This window comes from Accipiter gentilis, chromosome 7 (genome assembly GCF_929443795.1).
Source record: "Accipiter gentilis chromosome 7, bAccGen1.1, whole genome shotgun sequence".
Lineage (NCBI taxonomy): Eukaryota > Metazoa > Chordata > Aves > Accipitriformes > Accipitridae > Astur > Astur gentilis.
Genome location: NC_064886.1, coordinates 15864130 through 15879265, shown reverse-complemented (window position 1 = coordinate 15879265; position 15136 = coordinate 15864130). Strand labels below are relative to the sequence as shown.

Genomic DNA, 15136 nt, shown 5'->3' with positions numbered 1-15136 from the left:
TGTTTGTTCTGTAAAAAAAAAAAAAGTCATGACTAATCGTTTTGTTGAGTCATTGAAACAAAGTATTTCAGCATTTTATATATAGATAGATAAATAGATACAAATATCTATCTATATATACACACATACACAAAAACACATTATTATACTTGGCAAACAGTACTAGAAATAGCATCCTGCAGGACAACAGGCAATTCACACACAAAGTCCTCTTCTAAGCCATGCAATACATTTTATTTTCCCTTGTGCCATTCATCATGACCCATTATGTTTTTTTTCCTTCCCACTTAGAGTACAAGAAGGGGAAGAGGTGGCATCAGATGAACTACTGCAAGTCAGGTGATAAAACTGCATCGGTGCAATGAATAAATGCTGTAAAAACCCCCAAATCCACCTCCCTCCCCCCCAGAAGGCATCAACTTTTGCCCATCCAAAGTGTGTTCTTCAAGCTTCCAACTGCTGGCTTTGCTGCCAGTTTGGAGGTGACATCTGCACTCCTCAGCGTGGATTGTGGCTCACAGAGCACGGAAGACTCGCTTGAAACAGCCTCTTTTGAGTCTGTTATGGTTGATACATCCATGTCAGTTGATAAGTCCTCAGAGGACAAGTTAAGACATCCTAGCTTGGCGAGAGAATTGGACCTTTTCAGAGGAGAAGACACAGTCAAGCCAGCCAGCCGCAACCTGGTCTCGATTTCCTGAGTTCGCTGCTTCACCAGGCCGGGCTTGCCCCGCACGCTGTGGATACTGTCGCTGCTGGAGCTACGTGTCAGGTTGGAGCTCCGAGAGGAGGAGGGAGTGTAGCAGATGGTCTTCAGGAAGTCCTTGGTGAAACTGCTCGTGTGCTCCAACCGACACATCACAGGCGTGGAAGTTTTCTGAGAGATCCCCTCCAAGATGCGTTTCACCTCTAACTTCTCCACATCGTTTTCTGCATCTTCAGGTATCAACGGTGCTGGTCCCAGAAGAGGTACAAGGCTGTGATGTGAAATCAAATCCTCACTTTCCTCCACAATACCGGAGCCGACTCTGCTCAAGGAGCTCTCTCTGAGCAGCGATGAGGCATCTGAGGGCAGGCTTTTCAACCGCTCCAGCTCTTTGGTATGCTTCCTAACCAAGCCTGCTTTCTGCAACTGAATAAGAGACTCCTGATGCTGCATCAAGTAACTGTTTGCACTTGGCTTTTCCAAGTCTTTGCTGAACAACAAGTACTTCAGATCCTTGGTAGGTTTGTTGTCTTTTCTGGCTAGAGACTCTTCTTTTACCACTTCTGTGTTAAGGAAGCTCTTGTCACAGTGCGAGTTTCTCCTGGGCAGCAGAGTTTTGACTGGGGTTTTTGGTACATCTTTTCCTTTCTCCAAAATGCTGCAGTGTTGATCAAGTGATTTGCAAGTGCTGGCGTCCAAAGTATCAGTTCTGGCCGACAGAGGAAGCGGAGCCTTGTTATTTTTAGTTCTGATTGCTTCCTCCGAGTGTGCCTTGCTGGGCAGGTGGTCCGCCAAGTTGGAATTGATGTGGGAGAGGAGGGCTGGTTGTGTGCAGATGGTGGTGCTGCGACGCGGAGTGCCGGGGTTCAACTTTTCGCACTGGTCCCCAAAGGGGTCAGGGGACAAACTGGCCGAGGAATACATGCAGTCAGCGCAAGACTGATAGGAAGGCTTGACCTTACTGAGGATCCCAAATACAGCATCATGCTGCAAAAAAGAAAACAGGTATAGATAAATGTGCACAGAACAGGACACCAGCAATCAGCAGAGCGAGAGGCACACACTGCAGGATATATTTACAGCCAAGCAGATTTGAAACAAAACCCATTTCCACTTCTCTTAAGGCCCTGCAGCAGGTACAAAAGCCATGTACTTTCTCAGCAGACAGTATCGTCAACGGAAGAATGAATACCTACCGTTTAAAGCGATGGTCATGCAAGCAAGTTGCCCAAAGCAGTTTACAGGGCACTCACATGTGTGTGCTCTCTCTCTGGCATCTAAATCCATAGCTTGGGCAAGCAAAGACATGTTCAGAAGCACTTCGAAAAGGAAGAAGCTCATCATGGAATGAAAGGCTTTATCCAAGTCAAATGAAACTGTGCTATGAAGATGAGAAGAGCAGTTTCACTTGCAGTAGAGTCAGCCATGCTAATCACCTACATTTCAACTCCATACGCACCTCAAAATCCTCTGGGCAACTCCTTTTGCTGTTGTTGTTATTCAAGTTCTCTCTATTAAGCCTGCTTTCCTCCTTGTGCATGGACAAACGCCGCTTCCACTTCTCCATTGGATTTTCATCCCTGACACTGTCCTCCCCTCGGTCCCCGGGGCCCAGCACTATCCTTCCCTTCCGGGGGCTGAAGTCCAGTTTCTTCTTCACCTCCTTCTCGCAGAAACTGCTCAGCTCTGCCAGCGGCTCTGCTGTCTCCAGGGCTTTCGCTGTCTCCAGCAGCCTTCCCTCTGAAGGTGCAGGTGAAGGCTGTCCCACCAGCGAGGCAGTGCGCTCTGCAAGCGCATCGCGCTCCAGCTCCTCCACGTGGAAAAAGCCCTCCTTGCCACTGGGAATCTTGTTCTCCATCAGCGTGTCCGAGAGGCGACGGAAGCAGTAATTAAACCCCACAGACACTTCTGTGCTGCCGCGGTTGTCCAGGTATGCCGACTGCGAAGGCGTGTCCAGGTCAGCCAGGCGGTTTTCTAGGTCAATGTCTAAGCTCTCAAGTAAAAAATCGCCTGACCCAGTGGTACCGTCTGTGTTCTGGGGTAGGTTGCTCTCTGCCTGCTGCTTCCACAGCTTGTTGTGGCGCTGCTTGCTGGGGGAATGGACAAAGACACAAGTGACTACTGTTGAACTGTAGGATGCTCAGTTCCAGGAACGTCCCTCCCTCTCCACAACCCAGAACTGAAATGCTGACCGCTGGGTTCAGCCCTGCGGTCCCACTTGGACAAAACCATCTTTAGCATCAGGGTTTTGTCCCTCCCGCCTGCCCACGCCAGAGTGTCTTTGGCCCAGCAGACTCACAGCAGTGCCCTGCACTGCACCCATGATGGGAACAGCCCTTGGGAGGAGTCCCTCAGGGCAGAGGGGCACAGAGCCCCCCCATCAGAACAAAACACTCTGAACCAACATCTCTGCACATCTCATGGCACAGTTCCTGCTGAATCAGAGTGAAAAATTTCCCCCCTCTTCCCTCAGTAGAGCCCAGGCCAAGCAGAGCATGCAGAAACCCTTATTAGATACTACAGCACTTGCAACGACAAAGACTTGTGATTGGCATGGTCACCCAGAACTGCAAATGATTTGCCTCCAACCCTGCCTGAGCTCAGTTCTGCCTCATAAAACAAGAACAATGTTTTGCTGAACAGTACTGGCTGCTGAGAAATACAAACATGCTTCCCAAACGCAGAGAACCCTCACTGAATTAAACCAGAGCAGATCTCCCTAGAAGACAGCTAATTTCCATCCAGGGAGGCCTGGCATAGAAAAGGTTTAGAAAAAACACAATTAGCCCAGGCTTCTGCATCTGCCCTTCTAAAGAGGACCCTTCAGACTACAGCACCATGCTGCCAGCATCTTTGAGCATGACATGCATGTGTGCAAGACATTGGCAGAAGAACCTATTGCCTGAACAGAACTCCAAGGAGATTAATATTTTGTGATACAAAAACACGAGCAGTTGCCTACAATTAGCTCCTTTACTTCCTGCAAGTCACCTTTCCCTTCATCCTGTCACCTTACCTCGCATCTAAAATGCCTTCATATTCCAAAAGCTGTCTCATGAAGCCTGCATTTGGTCTTGCAATGCTGCGTTTTTGCTTCACATAATTATAGGCCTTTTCCAGTGACCAGCCAAATTCCTTCATTGCATAAGCTATAACAGTAGATGCTGACCGGCTCACACCCATTTTGCAGTGCACCAGGCACTTGGAGTGATTCTTCCTGCAGGACAAACAGGAAAATACATCTCATCTTTCTGTTTATGGTATCTGTTGTTACCGTTTTACATGGTGGAGGGACAGCACTTTGTCCCCCTGAGCACCGTAACACCATGGCTCAGCAGGTGAGAAACATTTTGGATTAAGGGGGCCATGAGAAGAATCTCTCTCCAGAAACGCTGGGAGTTAGAGAAGGGCAGCCTCAATCATGCTGCCATTTCAGAGACCACCATGAAGCCTCCTGCCTGCCTGCCTCAGTCTTCGGATACAGGGATAAGCAGGAACAACCCGAGTGTAAAAGCCCAGCAGAGTTTGACGGGCTCAGTCACCATCTCTTGTCTGCAGAGACAGCTGGGGCTAGTCCAACACAGACATGTTGGACTATTTCCAGAACTTCTTGAGAAGAGGAAATGTCCTCGTTTCCTTTTGGAAGTAAAACAAAATAATAAAAAATGTCACAGGCTAGGAACAGGTTAATGCCAGTATAGGAAGAGACAAGGTATGGGGAATTTCCAGGGACGCAGAAAACTCCTGGCAAAAGCAGTAAAGCAAAAGCCCTGTTGCCTCCTTCAGTGGTGGTGCAGTTTCAGGGAGGGCTCAGCTCCACGCTGGATGAAACCCGCAGGGCAGTGTCAGACCCCATGGCATGGATGTGCTCTCACACTAAGTCACGTCTCCCAGCCCACTTACTTGGCCTTGTTTATAAAGTGGTACGCCTCATTCCAGTGAGCCAGGAGGTCTGTTGTCTCCTCGTCATACACTCTGATATTGTGATATGCGAACAAACCGGGGAAAAAATTATCAATTTCCCTGGTCACATTCAAAATGTAGTCGATGCTGTGGAGAACAAAAAGAAAAATGAAGCTGAACTGCCATGGTCATGAAAGGGAACTGACACACATTGTGAAGTCCGTGAAATCTGACACAAACACGAGCTGTAAGATTTTATCTAGAGCCCTAATCCTGAACCCCTGGGACACCCGGTGACACAGGTCATGCACACGACATGCAGGGCCTGTCCGTTCACCCATCTCTCGCCACTGGCGTATCCCATTCAAAGCATCAAAAGACCTTGAGGTCTCGTGAGTACACCAGGAAGAAGTTTATTTTCTCCTGTCTGCCAAGCCTTTGTAACCCAATCAGAAACTCCTCGCTGTGTGCCATGAACAGCTTCTAGGGCGCGAAAGAAAAAAAGTGCATCAGCTGCAAGTGATTCATTTGGGCAAGAGGTGGGAACAGACCCCAGGAATCACAATTTTCAACTGCAGGCTTTAGCTGCAAAGCTGTCCTTTTCTCCTCTTTCTGACCAAAAATATGGAACAAGAGTCATGTGGTATCTCTCGATTCCTGCCAAAGATTACAGCAGGGATTACAATGTACCTGGAGAGAACGAACGTCCATATTGATTTATTACCTCCTATCATTCAGACAAATCAAGAACACAGGATATTTGTTTCAGAATCTGTCCAGCTTTGACCTTTAGACATTGCACGTCAAGATGCCTTCCCTGTAGGTCTGAAGTATTAATGCACTGGTTGATTTACTTGTTCAAAGATGTTTAGACATCTGTTCTCAAGGACTCCAAATTAAACATTTTTAGTCATGCTGTTGAGCAATATTTTTCAGTTTCTCACATCAAGGTTGGTGTATGCCTTGGGCAAGCAGCAAATATTTATATGCAAAATTCTCACTCGTCCAAAAAGCGTGAAAGTAAATCAAGACAAGAAGTGGTGCGGTGATGAGAGCGTGGTGAAAGACAGCCCTGCAGCTGCCTGTCTGGGCAGGTGAGATGGAGATTGCTCATCCACAGGAAGTTCTGCTCCATTTAGATAGAGTATTTTCCTAAGCTTAGTGCCGTAATATTTGCTCTTCTGCAGCCTGCAGGAATTCACACATGACACAACAATATGTATGGCCGTTTCACGCTCAGCTGCTACACATTGTGAGGGTTTCTGAGATCTTGATGTACTTCACAAACAAGAAGCTTTGTTATTTTCACTCTACATGTTATTGACAGAAATGAGGTAGGAAAGATTTCTCGACCAAGGTCTTGATGGTAAGTTACCCACATCACTAGGAATGGGCCCAAACTCATCTTTACAGTCTACAAACGTCTCATGTCACCGCAAGAGATCTGAATGTAAGTTAAAGGCAAACGACTGGAGGTTTCAGAGTCTAAGGCTGGTGTTTGAAAGGTGCTGTACTCACCCCGAGCCCTGCAGCTCCTCGAGATTGGAGGCATTCCACTCGGACCCCTGCAACAGCCACAAAACACACATTTCAAAGGAGCCCAAGAGCCTCCCTGTTTCCTAAGTTCTGCAATACTCCAGCCTCAGCAATCTTCCTTAGCTGCTGACTAAAATATTGATAATAGCCTCTGAAACAGGAATATGGCACCAGGGCAACCAGCGCTGCAGCTCAGCACAAAGATGTCCTGTCCTGAACAGGCAGAGACATCCTCATCTAAGGAGATAGTTCTAGGCCAGTGTGTGACTGAGCACATCCCAAATCACTGGCCCCGGCCACTCTGACTTTTTAAACAGAGATAAGTTGTGCAGGGGAAGAAAACAATTATGTGTAGCATGACTGGGATCACAGGTATATGAAAAGTGAGGCAAATCCTGAAAGGTATGGGGGTGGTTACACCTTGTATGCCCCCCATATCTGCAAAACAGAAAGCTAAAAACGGTTTAAAAAGCCGGTTTTGCCCTCAAACATGAGCACTTCCTCTGACTCTGTCCAGAACAAAAAAAACCCAAAAAACCAAACCAAAACAAAAAAACCCAAGCATAATGGGCACAAATGTGTTCATCTCAAGCAAGTCTTTGTTCTGCCTGGTCTTGCTTGGAGTACCATCTAGTGGCAAAAGTTTAGACAAAACACATACCGTTCCTCGCTTCTGCACCAAGTGCATATCACCTTTAGCCTTATTCTTTACATAGCTCTGGCCATGCCTACAGAAAGAACTTCATAGGCTCAGTCGACAAAAAACGATACGGTGACCCTAATCAGAGTCAAAGAGCAAATGGCTGTCACATCGGGGCAGCATCCACAGCTAGATCTTTGTTTGTCATAAAACAAAATCTCCATTGCTAGAAATAGAAAATGAATGTGCATAGACAGAAGTTGAGCTATGCCATGGTATGTCCTGAAACAGGATCAACCTGCCAGGAAAGAACCCTGTCAAGTCCCCAAAACAAGAACACAGCTAGAAAAAAAGGTTTCTCTACTGCAGGCTTTTACAAGCAATATGGGTCCTGGAGTAAAGTCTGCACAAAGGGTGGGATAGCAGGCTGTACCTCTTGGCTCATGCTGCACAAGTCAGCCTTGACACCAAATCCAGCTTCTGCTAAGCCCAGTGACTTGTCAGATTGCTCCCACTGAGCCTCCTGCTATTCAGGAGCTCCTAACACAGCAGCTTACCAGATATAAATGATCAAAAATCAGAGACGGTTTGTCCATCTGACCCAGGATAAGCAGCATTTCATTGTCTATAAATTCCTTGAATTCCTTCAAGTTGCAATTCATATGTTTCTCCAGCTCATTTCGTATCTGCAGAGCAGAAAACAAAGGATACCACCTAGAATCATGTCTGTCCAATAGAAACATTTGTTGGCACTCCTTTGTAAAACACTTTTTCTGTACTTCATTAAAAACAGCAAGAGGGATTTGACTTTTTGGAGACAAGGTATCTCACTACATGGCATCTCTCCAAGTATCCTAGGTCCTCAAATTTAAGATCTGTGAATAAAGCTTCAGATAACACCCGAGTTAAAAAAAATGTATTTTGGCGACCTGCTTCTTAAAAATAACTGGAGAGATAAAAAAACAAGACCTTGGAGAGCAGCTAACAAAAAAAAAAGTGAAACCCATTAGAAGCAAGGAGTGAATAATGGCAGCAGCATTGGTGGAGAGAGAGATTTCCAGTACTCTCCCATTTTAAAACACCAGGGCACAGACCTACAGTCCTCTTGCTGCACGTCAGCTTCAGGAAGGTGCAATGCAAAGCAGCACAACTTTGTTTAACCCAGCATGGAAAACGGTTACAGCAAATCAAAGCATCTTGACTGCACCAAGGGTTAAGAACACGTACACAGACAGACAAGTTCTCAGCTTACGCCTACAACTTGTAATGCTGCTGTTACACAGGAATGTATCCGAACACTTCAGTGCTAAGCTTTAGGAAGGAAAGCCCTGCATGTTTATAGCCTCCCTTGAAAAACAAACGAAAACCCAACCCAAAAAGAACTATTTCCATTTGCCCTGAGTATGTCTGCACTGCAGCTGGATGTATTTACACCAGCCTGGGATGGATCCAAACTAGCTTTAGCCTTGACTTGTGATTTTCCATCCATAAACTCACTAGCAAAATGTTGTCTGCAGGCCCCTCTGACATTTGTTCAGGAACAAAGAAAAAACCTTAAAATGAAGCCGACAGGAGAAAGGAAGGCACATACTGTGCTCTGCGCTGTCCATGAGCAAGTGAAGATCAGGACACTAACAGCTGCAAGGTCTTCAGCCACCAACTGCATCTTCTGAGTGCTGCCTTGTGTAATTCACAGGGATGCAGAGGAATAAGTGTCTGCAAATTCATTGCTTGGACAGGCCTCCATGTGCTACAACCAGCTGTAATGCAGGCATCACCTCTGATGCCACTTTTTTGGCAAAGAACCAGGCACTATGTGCTTGAAAGTCACATACTTGTTACTAAGGTCTTGAAAAATGCACTCTGATTTTGGTATTACTCTGATTTCCCTGCTGGGGAAACAGAGGTATAGCAAAGCCAAAGAGCAGAGCCTTTACAGAACAGTTGGAAACACAAACTCAAAGCCAATGACAACTAGTCATATGGTGTCTCCATCAGTGCAGCACTCTCTGGAAAAGAAGTCTAGCAGAAAGAATAAGATAGCAGGATTTTTTTTATTTACCTCCTTAGAAGTCACATTTTCCAGGTCTTTGCTCATCATGATGCTCCGGAGTTTGGCTTTAATGAGCCGTTCTGTTCGTTCTCTTTCAGTTGGCCTGAAAAGGAAAAGGAGAGGATGTTTCCAAGCTGGCAGCAAATGTACGGTGCAACTCATACTGTACAGAGGAGTGGTAGTAAAGACTTGTATTAAAAGCAATTTTTATGAGAATAACCAAAGAAAAACATTTTGAGACATTTATGAAGAGGAAGGAAATGAACCACTGGAGGAAGAAAAGGGAGAGGGGGAGATTTCTCTTGTGAGCCAAACCAACTTTTTCTAATAAAATTCAGAACTGACTTGTCAACAAACAGGGCTGGAGAGTCGGGGCGGGTGGACTCCAGGTCCTGCATTGCATTCCACTCATTGATGCAGCTCTGGTCGGAGCTGATGCAGCTTTCGTAGTATGTGGCCCAGACCAAGGCCATCCCACCTGGGAAATAGTTGTACCTTCTTGCAACTTCACAGGCTTTATGGAGGATCTGTAAAGCAGACCTGCAAGTTTGGAGAACAAATTTGTGCAGATGTGAGAAGCAGAAACAGACAGAGCAGGATCCAAATGATTTTCACAGAGGAAAAGATTTTTCAGCATTGTTTATTACAGTTTGCTTTTTGAGAGCAGCAGATGTATTGTATCAGAGTTCAAAGAGGGCACAAACTACACCTTGGAGGCCTTCTCAAGAGCTGGTCCAAGGCAGAGGCTGAAATCTTCTCCTGATTAACAGGCAAGCACAAGGCACAAGTCTCTCTGGGATCTAATCATTAGCTAACTTGTAAAGCCAGACCGAAGAAAAACAAAGAACATGGACAATTTTCAAACCACCTTCAGCAAGGAGTCAAACACATATTTACCAGCATTCTTGGCCCCTGACATGCTCCAGGGACAAGGCCCAGATTGGGTCATTTGTTTTTGCAAATTCTAGCATTACTTTTTCTTTCCTTCCCTCCTCTTTTTTTTTTTTCTTTTTTTCTTTTTTTAAGGCTCTACTCCGAAGATGTCATAGTACTGAATACATTAACCACATCTAAGGTTGCCAATAGGAGGGGCCAAGTTCAAAACTGACAGAAACAAGAGTTTCATTTGTTTCTGTACAAAATCATCCCTAGCATGACACCCTTCTCTACATCTGTATTTTTTCCCTATCAGATGCTGCACGGACAGGGATCTCTCAAGGCTCCAACAGGAGCCAGCAAACTGCCCAGACTGAAAGAGATCCATTTGTTCTGTGTGGGGCTGGGTAGCAGCCTCTTCAAGAAGGAATTTGCTGGCATAGCTGCTGCTGATTCAGCCACCTCTGCTTCAGTGTTTTGGAATCCCTGCACACGGGAGGGGTGACAGGAGCTGAAAGGTGAACAGGCACCCGGGGCGGCATGGAAAGTTTCCGAGTGGCAGGATCCCCAGACTGGCCCCACTAATGAGGCAGAACACGGGGAATGCCATCAGATTGGCAGTGGGTCCCGAGACTCCTCCCTCAGCCAGTTAGAAAAATATGCAGAGAGAAGAAAGACTGGGTTTGCAGCCTGATGAATTGAAGTTGGTCTTTCATATTTCATCATCTCACTAGTGCCATTTCCCTTATGTTGAAGAGCACATAGCTGCTCTGAACAGAAGCAGAAGTTCCTGTTTTCGGGTCAGTATTCTCACAGTCCCTATATAGTACTGCTACCTGCTGACACAGGGAAGCAGCATCTCTGTTGCAGCTCACTAAATACCAATTATGGAGAATGCTAAAATGCAGTTTGTTTATTTATTTTTAATTTACTCAAAGAAATGACAGTTTCTTTCTCAGTAAAGCTAATTAACACACATACCACATGGCTTGCACCGACACTGGCTTGAAGATGTGCATTCTCCCTGCAGTGCTCACGCTGAAGCCACTAACAAAGAGAGGGAAAAAACCCCAGTCAGAACCTGCTCTTCTCTGCATCATGGGCTGCATTCTACAAACAGCTACTGCAAGGCAGCTATAGGAGCACTCACAGTCAAAAAGAATGAGGGATTAGAATTTGTATCACCAATTTTCCAACATCCTCCCAATAAGAACAGCAAGCAGACACCCTTCCCAGTGTAGGCTGCCAGGGATGGGAGCTCCACCCCTCAAGTGGGATTTCAGAGAACATTCACTGGATATCACAGGTTCCACCAAGCAGTTTGAGGGCAGCAAGGCAAAAACTCACTGTCTGAGTCAGAGGACTGCAGCCGTGAATCCAAAATTGGAACTTCATTTGCAAGGTGACAGAGAATCTCTCCTAGAGCAGCCCCCAAGTAGGGAAGGACATTCACATTTATCCTTTTAATGTGGTTTCTTACCCATCACCATCAAGATGGATTTTAGTATCACTCCACAGACGAAGAACCATTCCTATAGTGCAGCTTTTACTGGAAGAAAGATTGTTATACAGGATGTTAAATATAGGCCACAATGTGGTCACGCCAATATCCTAAATTATTAATACTCTTTAATTTTTAAAATCCTCAAGTCTTGTTCTAGTAATTCCTAGTAATGTCTTAGGCCACCAAATGCGTAACACACAAGGAGACGGACAGCTGAAGTCTAAAGGTCTACTCTGATATTAGCATGCTGATCGCTTCACAGGACTGGAGAAACATCAAAGAAACAAGAATCAAAATTACCAGCTCTTCTCCCCCCTCCAGAGCCTGCCAGAAAGCACTGCAGTATTTGCCCCATCATCTTTCCTGCTCTCTCACCCTCATAAGCTCAGTGCAAGGTAGTTTCTAACAGGACATAAAAGCAGATCACGGCGATCTGGCTGCAGAGATTCAGCTCACTAAATCGAGGCAGAAAGCAAGCCTTGGTAGGTGGCAGAGCAGCCGCCTGCCCTTTCCAAAGAGGACCCAAGGGGCCTTTCAAAGGACTGCATGTTCGATTTTCGCTTCATCACTCTGGCTGGTAGAAAAGACAAAAACGGATTTTATGAGTTTACCTAACCCAAAAGAACACTTTCATTTCAGAGACGCAATCTGGCAAGAAAACCATACTATAATGGAAGCCAGTTACTTTCAACTAGTAAATAATTAAGCTACTGAGATATTAAAGTTTTAAAGGAAACTGGGATGCATTCAGCAACAGCCAGTTAGCAAAGAACTTAGGTTTTGTTTTGTTCTTTTCCTTTCTTTTTTAAGCCTTCAGCTTCTTTCTACAGCGGATCAAAGGATTTGACAGGCCAGTTTGAACACACATGTGGACAATTTGCGCTTTTAGAGCTTTGCGAGAAAAAATGGTTTTTATTAAACACATGTAAAAGGAATAAAACCCACAAAAGCGCCTGACTAGTCAAACTGTCAGCAGTCAGAACACTTACAGCCCCAACACAGAGCCATGGAGTCACTCAATAAAGTTGTTAATGCCAACTGACTTCCTTTATGCGTGAGACTTACCCTTAATTAACAAAAACTTTGGCTTTCAGGGGAGATAGCGATTAAAGTGGCAGCCAACCTTACAGTTAGAATGGATTTGCCATAACTTTTCCATCTTTCCTCTTGTCTCACATCAATAATCACCAGGAGCAAATTATCACAAAGTTGTTTCAGATTTGAAGATGACATAGCAAACGTTCACTGCTGTTGCACACTAAGTGTGCCATAAGGAAATGCTACATTAGAATTTCCTCCGTAACACTAACAGCAGTAATTTATCAGCAGATACAAGAGGCAGCATCAAAGCCAATGACAATAACCTTATTAGGAAGGCATGGCTAGGAGTTTCCCTACAGGTCTCACTGCAGTGCAGAAGCTCTCCCCTTCCACTTCTAGCCATGGAAACAACCACTAAGGTTTTCCAAAAAGAAAACAAAAGTCATACTGGCTGCACCAGTACAACATGGCAGCCTGCTATATCATCGGAGAACAGAACCAACAGTCTGGAAGCTCTGACTTAGCTCCAGCTCTGCCAAACCAGCCCTGTCTCTCCAAGCCAAGAGCTTTTCTGCCTCATTTACTCACCTAGAACTGGAGTAATGTGAGAGGGTCTGTGATAACAAAATATTTTATTTGCCTTTCAAAATATTATGTGGTCTTATCAGTTAGACAAAAGAAACAGCTCATTACTGACACATTTGTTTATTGGTTTTGGAGGAACTTTTGCAGTATTGTTTTTTGATGTTATTTGGCAACAAAGCTACCCCCCAAAAACCAGCTCCATTGCATCATACCATCAACAGATTTAAGTCTGGTGGATAGAATAAGTTCCAGTTCCAGTTTTGCAAATGTGTCTGCAAGAGCATTTTGTAGTGAGCAGACAGCAAACTACCACAGAAGAAGTAGATGCCACAGCCCTACAGATGGATTAAATGCTTTGCCCACAATTGCCCAGAGAGCCCAGAGATCCAAGAAAAGGGAAAGCTTTCTAGAACAAAAATAACCCCCTCTCCCTCATAACTGGTCAGAAGACTCAACACATGTCCCTTCTCTTGCTAGAATTTGCAGATACATGTAAACCAACTGCTTGGGGACAGTTTGGTGTTGACAGGCTTTCCAGAGAACCCAGCCTGCCTGATTTCAAAGCCCAGCCTTGCCTTAGACATACCTTTCCTTGCTGGAGAAATCCACACCCAGCAGAATATTCTCTTCTGTATCCTGTCGTCCGCTGCTGTATACAACCACCATGTATCGGACTCGGTCTGTCCACACACTTTCCAAACGGACAGCCTAGAGAAAGGTCATCAAGCTCTGCAAAGTAGCTTTTGGATAATTATGACTTCAATTGCTGCCTAATATTTTTTTTTAAGGTGTAATTGTGCCCAAAAGCTTTATTTAGCTGTGGTATGAAAGACACAGAGAAAGACGGCCCATCTTCCAGCAAGGCTAATTGCCAGTTTGACTTGGCATCAGGCAGGGAGAAGATTAGCCTAGATTACCTGCTCCAGTTTGGAGAAATACTACAAAATGTAACCTAAAGATTTGTTACAAAGAGGTTCAACTAGAAAGTTGGTAAAAACATTGGTCATGCATAGAACTGAAAACAGAGGCAGGCTCAGTGGATTCTTCCACTCACAAGCCTTCACTGAAATATGTTAAGTCATGCTGGAGGGGATGACTGACATAGACTTTTCTGCAGGGACTTTTATAGCCTCTGCAGATTTCTTTAAAAGAAAACCCAGCCCCATTTGGATGCAATTTCAAGACTGACTTAAGAGTGTCCACTAGCATCGGCAAGGTCCTGTCTCTTTTCCGGTATTAGTGTTTGTCAGCTGACTGGAAAATTAAATCTAACAAAACAAACACACTTCAGACAGATCAGTTTCCTGACCCAACTCGTTACCTGGATGTAAGGACCAGGGCAAAAGGAGTGGACAGGAGAACGGTGTAGGGCTGACAACCAGCACAGAGCGAAGCTGACTCTGAAACCTAGGATTTGCCAATGCTTTTCGTAAAACCCTACAGGTCTGTTTCAAATGCCTCCAACAGAAAGAAGGGCAGAAAAATCCATCTTTTCTTACCAGTTTGATCCTATCCTCACAGCGAAGGAGGTTGATCATCACCTGGAGGTGTTGGGGCAAATCACCTGGAGAGAAAGCAGAGAAAAAAAATCAGAAAGGGTCTCAACACTTGCTGCACTAAGAATGGGCAGAGTCTTGACCTTTAATGAAACTGGATGTTACTAAGTCAAAAAATACCATTTAAGGGAGGCCAATTAACTTTGCTGTCCCAGAGAATACTAACAGAAGTGAGCTTCTTGGATGAGTGTTATCTGGCTGTGTGAGAACTTGACCTTACGGTATTCAGAAGCCACCAAATATATTGAGACCATGTGTGACTGGCACAAATGATGATACTCTTCCTGTTACAGCATCTTAGAGAAGACAGAAAGATATGGGCATTAAGGACAGGGGAGGCAGAAGTAGGAACAACAACTCTGATTAAAAAAAATGGAACAAAGGAGAAAAGAAAAACTTTAACTTGTGAAACACACATAGCATCGTGGGATCAGCCCCACTGGCCTTATGAAGGGTATATCTGAACGCAAGACATTTCTGAGGAAGAAGAGCTGCAAGAGTGGCCTGGTTTGGGTGATGGATTGCTTCCACCTCAAACAAAGTGCTGTTCATGCAACAAGTCCCCTAGGCTCTAGAGCAGTGGGTACATTTCTGTTTGGTGAAAGCAAGTGAAAGGAACAAGGTATCTACAAGAAAACAAAACAAGTTCACATCTAATAACTCTGTAATGCACTTATAACTTTCCATACAAGATAAAATGCCTTTGTAGGATGTTTGCTGGGTATATGAAATTGCT

At 45.0% G+C, this 15136-nt stretch overlaps 1 protein-coding gene across 12 annotated transcripts in view; it reads right to left on the bottom strand.

The window, feature by feature from the left end:
- Nucleotides 1-212: 212 nt before the first annotated feature.
- SSH1 (slingshot protein phosphatase 1) overlaps nucleotides 213-15136 on the bottom strand; it is a 37612-nt gene continuing 22688 nt past the window's right edge. For 9 of the 12 annotated variants that reach the window (XM_049805185.1, XM_049805195.1, XM_049805191.1 and 6 more), the window contains 12 exons: nucleotides 14344-14408; nucleotides 13431-13552; nucleotides 11195-11263; nucleotides 10696-10761; nucleotides 9184-9378; nucleotides 8848-8941; nucleotides 7343-7471; nucleotides 6128-6174; nucleotides 4610-4756; nucleotides 3723-3923; nucleotides 2166-2796; nucleotides 213-1693 (listed from right to left, as the gene is read on the bottom strand). In XM_049805185.1, the coding sequence (XP_049661142.1) occupies nucleotides 416-1693; nucleotides 2166-2796; nucleotides 3723-3923; nucleotides 4610-4756; nucleotides 6128-6174; nucleotides 7343-7471; nucleotides 8848-8941; nucleotides 9184-9378; nucleotides 10696-10761; nucleotides 11195-11263; nucleotides 13431-13552; nucleotides 14344-14408 (3044 nt within the window). In that variant the 3' untranslated portion in view covers nucleotides 213-415. Of the gene's footprint in view, nucleotides 1694-1904; nucleotides 2088-2165; nucleotides 2797-3722; nucleotides 3924-4609; nucleotides 4757-6127; nucleotides 6175-7342; nucleotides 7472-8847; nucleotides 8942-9183; nucleotides 9379-10695; nucleotides 10762-11061; nucleotides 11264-13430; nucleotides 13553-14343; nucleotides 14409-15136 lie in introns of those variants that run through there. The other 3 variants (XM_049805197.1, XM_049805194.1, XM_049805196.1) reach the window with 3 other exon arrangements.